Here is an 18,712-nt window from a genome sequence, read left to right as displayed (position 1 = left end):
GGCATATGTTTCAGCATGTCATATGAATATCATTTCATGGGTTTAATTTTTTTCAAACGCCAAATGATCGCGATGCTCCCGTTTACAAGCCAGCGTCATTATAGCCTAGTCTATTGGTTACCGTTTTACAGAATCTATATGATACTTCAATTCAATATTTGAGTGTTAGATAATAACCATACATCGTCAATATTATAATATCAAGCTACCATAGATGAATCTGCGAATTTGAAAAATCGACTTGCATTATAGCTTGAGGCAAGACAAATAAACAAATATCAGAGACATGTTAAGTATCCTAAAATATGATTTTGTACGTCTTATGTATTTACTTTACTATTGACAGCCAAGTCAGCCTCCTTCAGCTCACGCCAACGAGCAAACGCTGGCCCAATGTTGATCCTCGTCCGGCCTTTAATCCGATCACTTTCTCGTTTCCTCTTTTTGCTTTCCTCCGACAAAACCTTTGCTTTCTTATTTTTCTGTGCTGCTTCGGCCATGACTATAACATCCGGCAAACAAACGATAGTTGGGCTCGCACGTCCGAATTTAAGGAAGTGGGGGTGGTGGTGGTGGTGGAAGTGACGTATATGCCGTAAAGCAGTCGAATTTTGTAGTTCTTTTTGTTCTCGGGTAACTACCCGAAACCCGAAGTTTAAAAGTACGATTAAAAACGACACAGACCCCGCAGGCTATGGCAGACGTGTCATTCAACCTATTGTAAGTCGATGTATCATCACAAGAGTCTTGAAAATATATTATGAAGGTTGAAAAGTTACCTAGTGCTGCTTTAAGAATGACTTCAGTGCGTAACTTTCTTTGTTAGCAGGGATTTCACTTTGGAACCGTCACAACTCTGCCGTCATTATGTTAAGCCCGCCCACCGACTCTATACACGCTGTGATTGGCCTGTGATTCTGCATTTACTTTTTACATTTACAATTATGCATTTGGCAGACGCTTTTATCCAAAGCGACTTACAGTGCCCTTATTACAGGGACAATCCCCCTGGAGCAACATGGAGTAAAGTGCCTTGCTCAAGGACACACTGGTGGTGACCGCTGGGATCAAACCAGCAACCTTCTGCATATCAGTTCCATGGTTTAACCCACTGGACCCCCACGTGCATCAACGAGCCATGGCCGCCCATGATCGTCTGTTCACCACTGTTCCTTCCCTGGTCCACTTTTGATAGACACTGACCACTGCAGGCCGGGAACACCCCACAAGGGCTGCAGTTTTGGAGATGCTCTGACCCAGTCGTTCATAGCGAGCCGTTCAGTCATTTTATTTTCCTACAGCCATTTCAAAAACCGGATTATTTTCTATCAGATTGAGGTGATTTTACAAATCAAAGTGTATTGTGAAATGAGTTTACGTTCATCATATTGCGTGCTGTGTTCTGCCTCTGGTGCTCGTGCAAAATTTGAATGCAATCTCTCCTGCAAGTCAAGGTGACCATGAAACCTCATTAATGTTGCATCGCTTTAGGCTAATTGTTCCCTTCTCTCACCTCTCTCGCTCCCTTGCTCTCTTTTTCTTTAAGGGCTTCCTGTGCTGCCATATCGAAGGTCAAGCAAGTGTGTTTACTGAACACCAGAGGTTTTTCCACGGCCAGGTCCTTTTGTTTTGACTCGAAATCAACTTTCTGGTGTGAAACTGCAACTTTCCTCACCAGAGTAATGTGTCTCTCCATAGTAAAATAACACCATCGCAGCCAATCAGAACACATCTGATTCTGATTATATACGGCTATCCAGCAAATGCAGCAGGAGTAGAAGCCAACACATTTGTCCTGTTGCTTGTTTTGGTCACGGCTGGTTAGGAAGATTTACATGGAATAGGTTTTACCTCTTGTCACTTCATGTCTTGTTAATGTCACTGTTCTTCTCTTTTCTCTTCACTCTGGCTGCAGGTTGAACATTTTGTTGGGCGGCATGACTCCATTCTACTTCCACCTGGTGAACGTGTTTCTGCACTGCGTGGTGACGGCTCTGCTCATGCACACCTGTGAGCAGTGTGTGTTTGAAGACAGCAACTTGTCTTTCCTCACCGCTCTGCTTTTCTCTGTACACCCCATTCACACCGAAGCTGTGAGTGCACATGCATGCATTTATAATCATTTCCATTGTCAGTGAGTCTGTAGATGTTTTAAATGGAAAGGGCTGTTCTATGCCAATAACAGGACAGTAAATAATGAGAGAATTTTCATTTTTGGGCAAAAGTGTTTTAATTTTTGGGCATCCATCCATCATCTATCCATCCATCCAGCCATCCATTGCTCTGTCTATTGTTCCATCCATCCATCATCTATATCTATCTATCTATCTATCTATCTATCTATCTATCTATCTATTGCTCTGTCTATCCATCCATCATCTATCTATCTATCATCCATCCATCCATCCATCCATTGCTGTCTATCGTTTCATCCATCCATCCATCCATCTATCCATCACTCTATCCATCACTCTGTCTATCTATCTATCTATCTATCTATCTATCTATCTATCTATCTATCTATCTATCTATCTATCTATCTATCTATCTATCTATCTATCTATCTATCTATCTATCTATCTATCTATCTATCTATCTATCTATCTATCTATCTATCTATCTATCTATCTATCTATCTATCTATCTATCTATCTATCTATCTGTATCATCCATCCATCCATTGCTCTGTCTATCGTTCCATCCATCCGTCATCTATCTATCTACCATCCATCCATCCATCCATCCATCCATCCATCCATCCATCCATCCATCCATCCATCCATCCATCCATCAATCCATTGCTGTCTATCGTTCCATCCATCCATCCATCTATCTATCATCTATCCATCTGTCCATCCATCCATCGCTCTGTCTATCATTCCATCTATCTATCATCTATCCATCTGTATCATCCATCCATCCATTGCTCTGTCTATCGTTCCATCCATCCATCTATCATCTATCCATCCATCCATCCATCCATCCATCGCTCTGTCTATCATTCCATCTGTCTGTCTGTCTGTCTATCGTTCCATCCATCCATTCATCCATCCATCAATATATATATATATATATATTCATTCAGGATTTCTGTGTTTAATGTTTTGTGAAATTTGAAGGAGTTTATTTGGGTTTTGTGGAGATATGGACTGTGTATTGAAGGTTTATCTTTGAGTTTTCGAGTGAACTGCAGAGTTTGTTTACAATAGAGCGTTTGCTAGATCGGTTGGAGTGAGTCCATGCCACTGAGCCAGACTCTGATCATCAGCTCTGTGTAAACACCATACATCAACAGCTGCACTGCATCCTGGCAGCATTAATGAGACTCACACCACACACACACACACACACGGCACGGGAGGTACTGTCCTTCAAGTTTTGATTGATCAAACAGAAATATAATTAGCCTCTGGATAAATATGAGAAATACAAAGAAGAGGATCTGTACCCAACTCTGTGTGTGTGCAATTATCATAGTTTTATTTTATTTATTGCCACTTTCATAAGGTCAGGTAAGGTATATGTGTAGATATATAATTAACATTTTTCACTCTTTTTATTTAGATTATTTTACATTAAACATCATGAATTAGATTAAAATAAATCAACATAAAAATTGTGTATTTACTCACTTTACTTATATATTTATATACAGTGAGGAAAATAAGTATTTGAACACCCTGCTATTTTGCAAGTTCTCCCACTTAGAAATCATGGAGGGGTCTGAAATTGTAATCGTAGGTGCATGTCCACTGTGAGAGACATAATCTAAAAAAAAAAATCCAGAAATCACAATGTATGATTTTTTAACTATTTATTTGTATGATACAGCTGCAAATAAGTATTTGAACACCTGTCTATAAGCTTGAATTCTGACCCTCAAAGACCTGTTAGTCTGCCTTTAAAATGTCCACCTCCACTCCATTTATTATCCTAAATTAGATGCACCTGTTTGAGGTCGTTCGCTGCATAAAGACACCTGTCCACCCCAGACAATCAGTAAGAATCCAACTACTAACATGGCCAAGACCAAAGAGCTGTCCAAAGACACTAGAGACAAAATTGTACACCTCCACAAGGCTGGAAAGGGCTACGGGGAAATCGCCAAGCAGCTTGGTGAAAAAAGGTCCACTGTTGGAGCAATCATTAGAAAATGGAAGAAGCTAAACATGACTGTCAATCTCCCTCGGACTGGGGCTCCATGCAAGATCTCACCTCGTGGGGTCTCAATGATCCTCAGAAAGGTGAGAAATCAGCCCAGAACTACACGGGAGGAGCTGGTCAATGACCTGAAAAGAGCTGGGACCACCGTTTCCAAGGTTACTGTTGGTAATACACTAAGACGTCATGGTTTGAAATCATGCATGGCAGGGAAGGTTTCCCTGCTTAAACCAGCACATGTCCAGGCCGGTCTTAAGTTTGCCAATGACCATTTGGATGATCCAGAGGAGTCATGGGAGAAAGTCATGTGGTCAGATGAGACCACAATAGAACTTTTTGGTCATAAGGAAGAAGAATGATGAGTACCATCCCAAGAACACCATCCCTACTGTGAAGCATGGGGGTGGTAGCATCATGCTTTGGGGGTGTTTTTCTGCACATGGGACAGGGCGACTGCACTGTATTAAGGAGAGGATGACCGGGGCCATGTATTGCAAGATTTTGGGGAACAACCTCCTTCCCTCAGTTAGAGCATTGAAGATGGGTCGAGGCTGGGTCTTCCAACATGACAATGACCCGAAGCACACAGCCAGGATAACCAAGGAGTGGCTCTGTAAGAAGCATATCAAGGTTCTGGCGTGGCCTAGCCAGTCTCCAGACCTAAACCCAATAGAGAATCTTTGGAGGGAGCTCAAACTCCGTGTTTCTCAGCGACGGGCCAGAAACCTGACTGATCTAGAGAAGATCTGTGTGGAGGAGTGGGCCAAAATCCCTCCTGCAGTGTGTGCAAACCTGGTGAAAAACTACAGGAAACGTTTGACCTCTGTAATTGCAAACAAAGGCTACTGTACCAAATATTAACATTGATTTTCTAAGGTGTTCAAATACTTATTTGCAGCTGTATCATACAAATAATTAGTAAAAAAATCATACATTGTGATTTCTGTTTTTTTTTTTTTTATTATGTCTCTCACAGTGGACATGCACCTACGATGACAATTTCAGAGCCCTCCATGATTTCTAAGTGGGAGAACTTGCAAAATAGCAGGGCGTTCAAATACTTATTTTCCTCACTGTATATACACACAATCATTTATATTAGTATTAACAGCTATTTATTTTAGTGTTTCTTAACCGGTGGGTCGTGACCAAAACGTGGGGAGGGGGACTAAACAATAAAAAAAAAACACGGGAACAGTGTAAAGGTAACCCAATTCCAAAGAAAAAAGAGTGTCCTGGAGTCCTGGGGGTCACCGGTTGGTGAGCAGGGCAGTGCTGCCAGGTTAGGAAGCCTCCTGGGTGGTGCTGGCCGTGCATGTGACCAGGCGAAGCCGGCAGTTCAGGGGACCAGGGCGGCAGGTCTCTGGACTCAGGTAATGGACTGGAGCCATCTTTGGACAAGGACCGGAGTCCTCTCTGGAGTCCTGACAACCCTCTATAATGCGAGTAAAACACTCTGACTAAATCGTCACTCTGGGCGATTAAATAATATCATTAGCCATTGGCTATTAAATTCTCAGATTTTACTCGCCAGTGTGTGTGTTAGATGCTAATTCATATATTTTTACTCGCTGAACACTCTGAATGAGCGCTTGAGAGTTTTGCTCTCATCAAGCGATCTAATATACGATTTCAAATCAGCTCATCTGACGTACCGTAAACATACCACACAAAATCGACGCGCTACATGTTAACAATATTCTTTGTTGTATTTTCCTGTCAAAATAACGGAGTTCATTTGGAATTATTCAGCATTTAAGAACAAGCAGAAGATATGCCTTTTTTTTCGGTAGTGGGCGGAACTAATGCGCAAACGGCAGTCTCATTGGCTGGCGCTCATCTTTTCCTGTCCCCGTTTGGATTTCAGCAAATCAGTTTGAGCGAATGCTGGCAACGTGATTAATATTCATGAACCCAGCAGCTCATCAATCCTTAGTACGTTGTATATTGTTATTAGTAGTAGAATTAGTATTATTATTATTTTTTAATAATATAATATAATTACTATTATCTATTTTTTTACATAAACACCAACAATATCTTAAGCACCACCACCAGTCCAAAGTTCAGTTAAATGACAAAGACAGTTTTAGTTCTAATTGCTGAAGTTCTATCATTAAATAGTGCTTGATTATTATAATATCATAACATAGTCTAATGCTTGATTGACTGATTTTAAGCGTGTACGTTCAGATATTTAAAAAGCAGTGCCATTTTACAAAGATATTGTAAAGTATAAGTATAATAAAGTATATCAGTCTGGCGACTAAACAAAATATTTACTAGCCAATGGCGATTCTATTGCCAAGGTGTGTGTAGAGGGTTGCCTGAAGACTCAGGCGTGGCGGCCGTTTTGGCTGAAGAATCAGGCGTGGTGGCCATCTTGGCTAAAGACTAAGGTGTGATGGCCATCTTGACTGAAGACCCAGGTGTGATGGCCATCTTGGCTGCCAGTCTAATACTCACTGGAGCTGATCTGAGCTTGGCCGACTCGTCCAGCTGAGATGGTGGCTTGGCTCTGATAAGCCGCGTTTCCACCGTGGGAACTTTCCCCAGGAACTTGGGACTTTGGGGTGGTACTCTGTGTGTTTCGACCGCAGGAACCGGGCAAAGATTTCTCCCTCAAAATGGCCCTGCTTGCAAGGTAGTACTTTTTCAAAGTTCAGGAAATTTCGGGGGTGGGACTTGGGCGCTGAAGATGCTGATTGGTTGAGCTCTCGCAGCATTTTATTTCAACCTAAATGTCTGTTGCGGTGCGTGCAGTAAGAGTTGTTTGTTATTCGAATCAACAGTGGAGTTTTAAAAAATATGACAGATGGACCGACGACGAGGTTCAGGCTTTATTAAGTTTATTTACGGAGAACAAAATCCAGCGGGCTCTGGAAAGTCGTGCGCAGTCCTACATCACCGGACTAATCTTCATGTTACTTGAGACCATGATGGAAACTCAGACAGCAGCAGGTCTGGGGGAAAAAAAGAAGTCCTTGGAAAAAAGTTCCTGGGACAAATTGTTCCGGGTAATTTCGGTGGAAACGGGGCTAAAGTTGTTGTCAGTTTGGTCGTGCATGAGAACTGATGCATAGAAAGGGATTGGCTACCGGAGAATAGCTGTTTAGTGGCATTGTGGTTCTTCACCTCACTGGCCTCACCAACTGTAAAGGGAGAGCCACAAATCCGACCCAGAACAAATCCATAAGAGATTGGTCGTCCGAAATTCTGCCACATACATTTCCATACTGCGGCCATTCTGATTCATGGAGCACAGAATCTCTTTCCAAGATGCCAACCAGTGGTCCATACTTGAAGTGAAAGCCCCCGCAGAGTTAATGTTATTTGGTCTAGTATTCTGTCACAGATTGGGTGGCTATAATCAAGTGCACGATGAAGGAGACTTTAATCCAATACTAAACTTGAGAATGTACAACCACATATCACATTGAACTCAAATAAGACTGAACAATTAGCAGACAGAAACTGATGGTTTAAATACGTGAAGGCAAACAGAGGAGCTGATGAGATAAGATACACCTGAACTGAATCTCAAATCAAATCAGAAACCATAGTAACAAACAGGTATGGGAATGGACGAGAACTGAGCCAATTAACAGACTAGATTAACAAAAAAACTCAAACAAGAAACTGAACTGAGAAACGCATCAAAAACCAACCCAAAACGTGACAATAGTATTGTGTATTTATCATGACAGTTGTAGTTTTAGACAGTTTCAAAAATACCACTTGATTTTCACAAATTTAGTTATTTTCTGTATTATAAATGACTGTGTTGGCTCATACCAACCTACTAACTTTAATGTATTTATACTAGTTTGGAGCTGCTATTTAATATTTTACAATATTATTGATCTGACTGCACTGACGCAGTTCTGCAGAAAACAGTGATGTCATCGTTCAGTTCTCAAACAACAGCTTTATAGATTAAATTAACTAATTTAATAATTGATGATCTTTACAACGGACCTGAATCAGGTGAACAACAGCCGAAATTTATTATTTTCCAGTTATTTTTCCAGTGTTGGTGATATTCTTATAAGTTGTGTGTATGTCAAAGGAATAGTTCACCCAAAAACTAAAATTTGCCCATAATTTACTCACCCCCAAGTCACCCTCGGTGTATATGACATTCTTCTTTCAGACGAAAAAAATCAGAGTTATATTACAAAAGTCCAGGCTAATCCAAGCATTAGAATTTGATTCATAGTTGCCCTGTTTTTGAAGTCCATAAAAAGTGCATCTGCCCGTCAAATAACGTGCTCCACGTGGCTCTGGGGTGTTAATAAAGGCCTTCTGAAGCGAATCGACGCATTTGTGTAAGAAAAATATTCATATTTAAAACTTTATCAAGTAAACTTTCAGCCGACCGCCTTCCATGGAAAAGTGTTGAATGTTGAAAATGAAACTCAAGATCCGTACGTGACGTCATGACGAGCGGACCTGGTCGCGTTAGTCTTTCGATCGGCAGGGGAACTTTCAACAATTTTTCCATAAATTGAACAGGGAAGGCGGTCGTGCCGAAAGTATGGATATTTTTCTTACACAAACGCATCGATTCGCTTCAGAAGGCCTTCAGAAAACAGAGCAATTATGAATCCAATTCTAATGCTTGGATTAGCCTGGACTTTTGTTATATAACTCCGATTTTATTCGTCGGAAAGAAAAATGTCATATACACCTAGGATGACTTGAGGGTGAGTAAATTATGGGCTAATTTTCATTTTTGGGTGAACTATCCCTTTAAGAATTACAATTAATTACAATTTTAAATACCTGTTTTGAATTTCGTTTTAGAGATTTCATGTGGGATCATGTGCCACTGAAGACTGGAGTAATAATGCTGAAAATTCAGCTTTGAATCAAAAATGTATCAAAATAGAAAACCGTTATTTCAAATTGTAATAATATTTCTCAATGCTACTCTTTTTACTGTATTTTTAATCAAATAAATGCAGCCTTGCATTAGAAAATCATACAAACTGCGATGCTCGTGGGTTGAGTCCAGTCAAAAGACTCAATATCATAGTAAATGATATCCGGCATCAGGGTTACATCAGATCCTCTCTTCAGCTCATACTAGAGATGTGCATCACCCAGCTTGTAACCGCAGGTTTGTCCTCACAGCAGGGTCTGCCGGCAGGCCGTTGGCTAGTTGTTAGTCGAGAGCAGCATCACTTGACAGGCATCAGCAGGCTCCTGATGGAGGATGAAAGGCCTCCGTTCACTGGCATTCTGTCTCTCCCTGGAGACTGTACTGAAGCCTGCCTGCAACCTGCTGACCATCTGTCGGACTTCCTCCTTCACAGGCACCCACCGGCAGTCCGGCACCCGGCGCATGTCTTGTAATTGAAAAATGCATTTTGTCTTGCCATCGATTACACTTTTTTCCTAATTATATTCTTCCATCCATACAGTTTGGATGCATGAGTCATATTCTCCTGATCTTAAATTTTCTCATGCAATTTATTCTCTTCGCAAGGGAACATCGGCCTTTCAGCTGTGCATGTGCGATAAAGCGTATTTGTGTGCGTTTCTGATCCTTATAAGGGTTTTTGAAAGGTGTGCGAGTGGAAAAACTGTTTCTAGATTTGGTTTCGCAGCGGTCGGATGATGTGGTTGTGTGTGCGGGCCCTCTGCATTGGCAGGGCCCGGCTGCAGCTGTTTCTGAGGAATTCCTGTCGAATTAGGTAATTGGCTGAAATGAGGTATAGCTGTGGGTCTTTCTGAGAAGTGCAGCGTTTCAGATCTCCAGCTTGATTTACAATTACCCCACAGATGTGTGTGTGTGCATGTGCGCATTGAAACGCCAATCTTAGCAGGGGGAAGACATTGCAATTGAATCCACTCCCTTGAAGGGGCCCTAGAGATCCATGGATCTACATCCAGGACCAAATGTCCTAAAACACAATAGATCAGGAAGGCAGTCCTTTTAGATTAGATTGGATTGGAGAGTTATTTGTCATTCCAGCTATATATACAGTCGAACGATGTTTCACTAGGTGTGCAGTGCATTTGACAAAAATTACAGCAACATTAGGACACAGGAAGAGTATGTGCTTTCCGTACATTATAAAATTGAATTTTTGCATAAAACATGGAAATAATTTGTCGTTTTTATCCTATTGTTTACTATATTTATTTGCTTCATCAGTGTCGCAGTGTCGAACTGAAATCATTTGGCGAAGTGATATGGAACTGTAATGCGGTCAAGACCTGCATGGAACTACTTTAGCCCTGGGTTTCCCTGAAAATAATTGCACACATTAGAAGCAGTGTTGCCAAGTCCACGGTTTTTCCTGAGGAATCAGGCTACCTTAACACTGTTGCTGCGGGCTGTTTTTCATGTCCGCGAGTTGAAGCGACCCCATTAATGTGAAATTTAACCCTGGGAATGCCAATTTTAGCAGGCAAGCCCCGCCAAAAAATTACCTCCGGAACATGATTGTTACCGGGGGACCCAGTTGGGCTAGTTTTGGGCTAGTTTTGATTAGCAATAGGGCTGGTTTTGTCATGAGAACCTAACCCTAACCAATCAGATTCAAGCATTCAAAAGCCCCGCGGTATAATAATGGATAATACAAACAATACTCTAAATAAAAACGTATGATAACTGCAGTATTCCCTAGTTGCTGCATCTATTATGACATTAGGGTGGCGTTCATGTGCGCTTATCTCATAAGTACTATTATTCCACCATGACCCGGAGGCAGCATTTACACATGCTTTTAATGGATGATTTTGTGTCTGCAACAGTGCTTTATTACAAGTCTGGCGCTAGATTTGCTGATAGGTCCACTAGCCAGACATTTACATCTATATTCAGCCCATAAACACAGCAGCTGGACCGTAATACCACACAGACGCTGAGTTGTATTAAGGGCCGGTGGGCTTTTTATATGTTTACATTGAAGATGATGTCTCGGAGTAGTGCACACACACACACACACACACACACACACACATACACTCACACACTCCATGTCCCTCAGCAGCGGTGCATGTATGGTCTGTTGCTCCGGGTGTGTCTTCTGGAAGTGTGTGTATAATTCTGTGGAATTCTGCCTGTGGGGGGGATGGGCTTCAGAAACCCTCCAGATGTGAAGTGTGTCAACTGTGGGATCATTTTAACATTTGTGCCTCTGGAGAAAAAAAAAGTGCATGAAAACGGATTGAAGAGGATAGGAGGATTTTAAGGATGGTGTACGTTTTAGGGGGATGGGAAGATAAAAGAACGGAGCAGACAGCGCCAGGGAAATAAATCTCTTTCCCTATTGCCCTCACGTTTTCATTTTCTCCTTCCCGCTCTTTCTTCCCCCTCATTTGAGTTTGCTCTCCTCTATTTGTCTTACGAAGATGTGATCATTAAATGTATCTGCCTCATTGCAAACAAACAGACACACACACACACACACACACACACACACACATTTATCCACCCTTTGCATCATACAATTCACACTTTTACACCAGCCTCTATGGCAAAGCTCCCACAACAGTGCTTTATTACAACAAGTCTGGCTCTAGGTCTGCTGATAGGTCCATTTTTGAGACTTTTCTATCTATCCATTTGCATAGACATCAATCCAGTTCTCTTTTTACTGTTTCAGATCACCCAAACTCAAACATTTCTTCATTACTTCTTGATTATTTTGATAATTTCATGACATATTTTCATTTTTAGTACTGAAAACATCGTGCATTCTGCAATGTTAATGTTTGGGATGATTGGGTTGTTGAAAAAAATCAATTAATAAGTTCATATAAATAATAGACGTGCGATTCACTGAAAATTTTGGGTCTGTTACTTACGTTGTTGGGTAAACCAAAGGAGATTAACATTCATCCTTTAACAATACCTTAGATAGTTTAAATCCACGTTTTCGGATAAAAACGCTGTATTCTGCTGCCAGGCCAGTACGCGCCTATAGACTGAACCAAGTGTGCCACACGAGTCCTGAAAAGTGAAGCCAAAGCGTTCCGGATGCAGTATAGGTCATAAACTCCGCCCTCTCCATCAAATATAATGGGACAGACAAACTAAACAATCAAATTACACTTCAAACTTTACTTTTCTGTCATTTTAGCCATTTTTTTTATCAAGCTGATAAAAAGCTCAAGTGTTCGTTCTGTAAATAAGTTTTAGTTAGTTATTTGATGCTATAAAAACGGGGGTGTGACGTTACGATTGACAGCTGAGATCGACAGCTTCTCTGAGCGAAGTCGTCTCTGAGGCAGTAACGGACATTTTTCGGGAACTTCGGGAGGAGATTGCCTAACTTCAATTTCTACATTTCCACAACTGTTTATTTCACAAAAAAGTTGTTGATTAGGCCGGAGTGTGGGCGGGACCTTGAAATTGCGGCTCGAGACTCAAGATGTCATATTTGAACACTGGCGGCTTCACTTATTTCAATGGAATCTTTTTTACAGTTTTTACTGAGCACGTAATACACATGACGTCTTTACACAGAGATGATAACGGTATCATTTTCAAAAACATGCACTTTGAAATCCAATTTCAAAAGTTTGCATTTTCAGGCCCCCAAAATGCTGTTGTCGTGTAAATGAATGGCAAAATTCATAAAAAGTTTTATGTTTTTAGTAGAAAATGGTGTCATGTAAACGCTCCCTAAATGTCTGGCTAGTGGACCTCTCTGCAGACCTACTGCCAGACTTTCACAGTTGCTGTAATAAAGATCAAATTTGAAAGCCTTTATGTTAATAAAATGGCTGATGTATCTGATGGCTTTGAACTGTTTTGTGGTACATTAGCATGATGGATTATAAACGTGTCATACTTGTGTGTTACAGGTGTCTGGGATCGTTGGGAGAGCAGATGTGTTAGCCAGCATGTTGTTCCTCCTGGCCTTTCTCTCCTATATTAGGTAACAGCAGAGTATTTGGGTGTAAAAAAACAGATCTGACAATGAACATGCAATGCATATAATTATAAAAATAAAACAATTTATTATCCATTCATTCGTATCCAGAAGATCATTTGTTTAATCTTATCAAACCCAACCTTGACGAAATTTTAGATTTCATGATATCAAATTTAATAAATCAAAAGAATCTAGTTTACCTGAATCTACGATACATCATAACATCTGATTATTATGTATTGTGTGACATTATCAGACTATACAAACGCCATTTTTTCTGCCATAACATCTTTCTAATAATTCTTTTGTCGGTCTTAGAGGAAAAACCTTTACAGTAGCATTTAAAAGTTTGGGGTCGAAAATACTTTTGAAATGTCTTCTGCTCACCAAAGCTGCATTTACTTGACCAAAATAATTAAAACTATTATTGAGAAATATTATTACAATTTTAAAATAATTGTTCTCCGTTTAAATCTATTTTAAAACGTTTATTCCTGTGATCAAAGCTGAAATTAGGTTTGAATAAAAATAAGTAAATGCAAAAAAACATATGTTTATTATTTGAATCAGATATGTAAAATAATCAAAATAAAATATTTTAAATGTTTGGTCATTTTTTTAGGATTCTTTGATAAATAGAAAGTTCAATAGAACACATTTTTATTTGAAATATAATTATTTCACAACATTATAAATGTCTTTACTGTGACTTTTGATTAATGTAATGCATCCTTGCTGAATAAACTAGTGTAATTATGATTCCTCTTTTTTTTTTCCTTTCAGGAGTGTGTCAGCGAGCAGAATGGCGGACGAGTTTCCCACGACGGTGTCAGTGGTGTCACTGGCTCTCAGTCTGTTGTTGGGCACCTGTGCCATGCTGGTGAAAGAGACGGGCATTACGGTGTTTGGTGTGTGCGTCCTCTATGATTTTCTGGTGCTCTGCCGCAAGCCGCTCGTCTTGTAAGTGTTTGTATACTAGATTATTAGCAGATGATAATTACTGTTGGCTGGCATGGCTTTGGGGGGGGTTGTGTTGATATTTTTACATTTTACATTCAGACAACATGACGTCATTTCTATCAAATTGTATTACTTTTAGGCGTCTATAATTTGTCGATCAAGTTTTAAGGTCCTCTTTTTCATTTAGATCTGAAATGGCAGTCATTTCTATCATATCTGGTGTGCTGTATATAGAAGTGGCTCGGAGAAGGCCGTCTGTCTCTGTCTATAACGGAATCTTCTGTGGAATGTTTATGGAGAATTCCACTGTGGCATTGGAGCAGCCATGTGCTTTCAATCTTCAGTCCAAGGCTGAGACAGTGCCATGAGTGACCAATACACATTCAGCACATGCAGTCGGATCACATAGCACAGACACTCATTAAATTCATTAGGAGGCATTTAACGATCGGCGGTCCCTAGACAGACATTGACTGGTTGTATGTACTGTCTGAAAATTAGCTTAGCTCACCAAAACATGGTAATGCATGCCGACGCACAGTCTGACCTTGGGTCTTGTCCTTCCTGGAAACGCATTTAGCATGTTGAATGTGTGCTATCGAATATTCAGAAGATATTGACAAAGACTTTGTATAAGAAATACTCACTTCATGTATATTTCAATGATGTAGTGAATTTTCTTTTTAGCCATTTCTAAAATGCGCGCCATTATGCCATTAGGTTACTTACACGTCCAAAAACGCAGTGCTAGTTTCAGTTAATTTCTATAAATCAGTGCAAAATATCAGTTTTAATAAGTTCACTCATAACTTGTATTAGTAAACACACACATACACACACACACACACACATATACACTATATTGCCAACATTTTTGGGAAGTCTGTCTTAACATGCACATGAACTTTAATGACATCCCATTCTTAATCTGTAGGGTTTAATATGGAGTTGGCCCACCCTTTGCAGCTATAACAGCTTCAACTCTTCTGGGAAGGCTTTCCACAAAGTTTAGGAGTGTGTTTATGGGAATTTTTGACCATTCTTCTAGAAGCGTGTTTGGGAGGTCAGGCACTGATGTTGGACTGACTCACAGTCTCCGCTCTAATTCATCACAAAAGTGTTCTATCGGGTTGAGGTCAGGACTCTGTGCAGGACAGTCAAGTTCCTCGACACCAAACTCGCTCATCCATGTCTTTATGGACCTTGCTTTGGGCACTTGTGCGCAGTCATGTTGGAACAGGAAGGGGCCGTCCCCAAACTGTTCCCACGAAGTTGGGAGCATGAAATTGTCCAAAATGTCTTGGTATGCTGAAGTTCCTTTCACTGGAAGGGGGCCAAGCCCAACCCCTGAAAAACAACCCCCACACCATAATCCCCCTCCACCAAACTTTACACTTGGCACAATGCAGTCAGGCAAGTACCGTTCTCCTGGCAACCGCCAAAACCCAGACTCGTCCATCAGATTGACAGACAGAGAAGCGTGATCAGTCACTCCAGAGAACACGTCTCCACTGCTCTAGAGTCCAGTGGCGGTGTGCTTTACCCCACTGCATCAAACGCTTTGCATTGCACTTGGAGATATAAGGCTTGGATGAGCAGCTCAGCCATGCAAACCCATTCCATGAAGCTCTCTACACACTGTTCTTGAGCTAATGTTCTTGAGACCACAAGAAGTTTGGAGGTCTGTAGCTATTGACTCTGCAGAAAGTTGGCGACTTCTGCCCACTGTGCGCCTCAGCATGCGCTGACCCCGCTCTGTGATTTTATGTGGCCTACCACTTCGTGGTTGCTGTTGTTCCCAATTGCTTCCACTTTATTAACCACTAACAGTTGACAGTGGAATATTTAGTAGTGAGGAAATTTCTCGAATGGCAACCTTTCACGGTACCATGCTTGAATTCACTGAGCTCCTGAGAGCGACCCATTCATTCACAAATATTTGTAGAAGCGTCTGCATGCCTAAGTGATTGATTTTATACACCTGTGGCCATGGAAGTGATTGGAACACCTGAATTCAATGATTTGGAGGGGTGTCCCAATACTTTTGGCAATATTTTGTATGTGTGTGTGGGTGTGTGAATATATGTATGTATGTGTGTGTATATATATGTATTAGGTATGAATACAATTAAAGACATTTTTTATGTTGATTATTTGAATCAGATTGAAAATGTTAAATGTAAATGTAAAAATAATAATAAATTATTAATAATAAATGTATTAATTAATTAAATTTAATAAAAAAGCGATATAAATATTATAGAATAGATTTAAGCTATTTCTGTACAAATTCAAAACTTTGGCGATATAAATGTTGAATAATGTAAAAAAACATTTAATATAACTTAATATAATATAATATAATAGCTAAATCTTCTGTCTTATGTTGCCTTATGACCACAAATGACAAAATCTGCATCACGACATGTCTAATTATCGCCTATTCTTTTTCTTTTTATCACTACAGCTAATTAGTTTTTCAGTTCTTTAATCATTTAAAGGACGACTTCTCATGTGACTGCTACCAAACAAATTGCGCAAGCAGACAATCTAGCCAAAGATCAGCGACACAGATCTGCGATGGAGAATATACAAAGCAATCTTCCAATTACAGATCGGCTCTTTCATTCGTCTGTGGCGGTAATTGGCATTCAAAGAGAGTCAATCAGGCGAGACAAACAGCAATCGCACTCTCTCATTCTCTCTCTCTCTCTCTCTCTCTCTCTCTCTCTCTCTCTCTCTCTCTCTTAGTGTGAACCTCATTTGCTCAAATTACAGTCTCAGCTACTTAAATTGTGCTCTGTGTCCAGTGGGTCTGTACTCTCTGAGAATGTGAAAAGCTGAACAAAGGGGCTCATCGGTGAGTGGGAAATAGAGAGGGACCCCTTGACTGGCCCTTGGGTTCTCATTACTGAAGGAGACACGCGACTGAGATACCAGACTGATCCTTGAGTGCTGTGTGCAAACATTACACCCTTGTACACACATTCACACACAAGCCCATGCTCATGCCTCTCCCCCAGGCTAAGTAGCTGTACCAGCTTTGCCGTTTTGATAGTGTAATGAAACCCCTATTTCATCCGTTTGGGCTTACTGAGAAACTTATGGGTATTTAGAAGAGGAGGGCGAAATCATTTTTCTAATTGTTCATGGTTATGAGCAGTAAACAGTAGTTGTTAATGCTTGGTCTTATTATGACATTAACAGTCTTAACAATATCTTAACAACTTATAATGCCCTAGAAACCACTCAGAACCGGTTTGCAAATAATAGGGAAAGTTGTGTGGCCAAATGCAACATCTGTGATACATCTTTACAGTAATGCATGATGTTGTCTAACACATATCGCTACAGCACCAATCGGTTAAATCATGTTCAGCGCCAGATATGTTTGTGCATTTGAGTCTCTCCACGCTCCCATGTGTTCTGCAGAGATCAAAAACCCAAGACTTGCATCTATTCCTCGGCATTAGTCACAGAGCGCATAACCTCAAGGACGGCAGAGACCTCATAGATAAACATGACATCAAACATCCAGTAGCAAAAGCTCTTTTAATTCATTATTAAAGTTCCCGTTCTTCGTGTTTTTTTGAAGCTTTGATTGTGTTTACAGTGTGCAATATAACATGTGTTCATGTTTCGCGTGTAAAAAAACACAGTATTTTTCACACTATTTACTTATCTGTATACCGCTGTTTCCACTGTCCTAAAAACGGCTGGTGATTTCCTTGTGCTATGAAGTCCCTCCTTCAGAAACACGTAATGAGTTCTGATTGTGCAAGCGGTTCCCGTGCTGTGATTCGACCACAGCTTAGCGCACGTGAAAGCGGTTCCTGTGTTGTAATTTGACAGCAGCTTAGCGCACGTTGGAAAGGTCACGCCTCTTAACGGAGAGATGTATGCGTTCAATAATCTCTACAGCGTCCCTGGGAAAGCCAGACAAAGGTGATTTGACTCCTGGATGAAAATAACAGCGTCTCGATGACATGGCGATAAACACACTCAACGCAACAGTTCCTTTTCTCCACGCGACCGTCCGCTTCTCCACGTGGGACAGCAACAAGACCGCGCCCCCTTTTTCGCATTTCTTTGTGGGCGGAGGTTAGTCTGTTCTACTGCTCTACTGACGTAATTAAAGAAGGAAGTACCAGGATGTAGTCCAAGCCAGCCGTTCGCTGTAGGCTTTGAAAGGGAACTTCTGTTAAATAAAATATCTCGCTTGGCATTGAACTTTGAGCTTTATAATTTTACAGGTATTATTTATGCTCTAACAGCAACATTACACACTAACTAAAGTTTGAACAATGGAATCGCGAAGAAGGGGACCTTTAAGACATTTAATCTGGATAATATGATGTTTGTAGTGTTTATTTGTGTTTATGTACTGAACATGTGCCAGGTTCCACAAATACGGGATACTATCTATTTTTTAAAGCGATAGAGTCTGCTGTAAAAACTGCTGGATATGTTATATAAATTATTATCTAAAATAAAAATGAACCTGCATGTAAAGTGGGTTTAAATGAATCATATGACTGTATCCCTTAAAGGGTTACTTCAGCGATTAGCATTAAGCTTTGTACCAGTAGAAACCCGGTAGTATATTCAAATTATCGTATCCCCTTGAGACGAGAGATTTATGTATCTTATATCTGGAAAAAAGCCTCAGAAGTCGCAAATATCGTAATTTTTCGTCA

The 18,712-nt window shown here is 40.5% G+C and overlaps 1 protein-coding gene across 1 annotated transcript in view; it reads left to right on the top strand.

The window, feature by feature from the left end:
- The window catches only part of tmtc1 (transmembrane O-mannosyltransferase targeting cadherins 1), a 74,461-nt gene that overhangs the window by 12,308 nt on the left and 43,441 nt on the right, over positions 1-18,712 (top strand). The window contains exons 2-4 of the mRNA XM_079816650.1: positions 1,916-2,093; positions 12,985-13,058; positions 13,839-14,015. Coding sequence (XP_079672776.1) covers positions 1,916-2,093; positions 12,985-13,058; positions 13,839-14,015 — 429 coding nt within the window. The remainder of the gene's footprint in view (positions 1-1,915; positions 2,094-12,984; positions 13,059-13,838; positions 14,016-18,712) is intronic.

The sequence above is a fragment of the Gobio gobio genome (assembly GCF_949357685.1).
Source record: "Gobio gobio genome assembly, chromosome: 5".
Taxonomy (NCBI): domain Eukaryota; kingdom Metazoa; phylum Chordata; class Actinopteri; order Cypriniformes; family Gobionidae; genus Gobio; species Gobio gobio.
The sequence above is the reverse complement of the archived record's forward strand: the minus strand, read 5'-3'. Positions and strand labels throughout refer to the sequence as shown.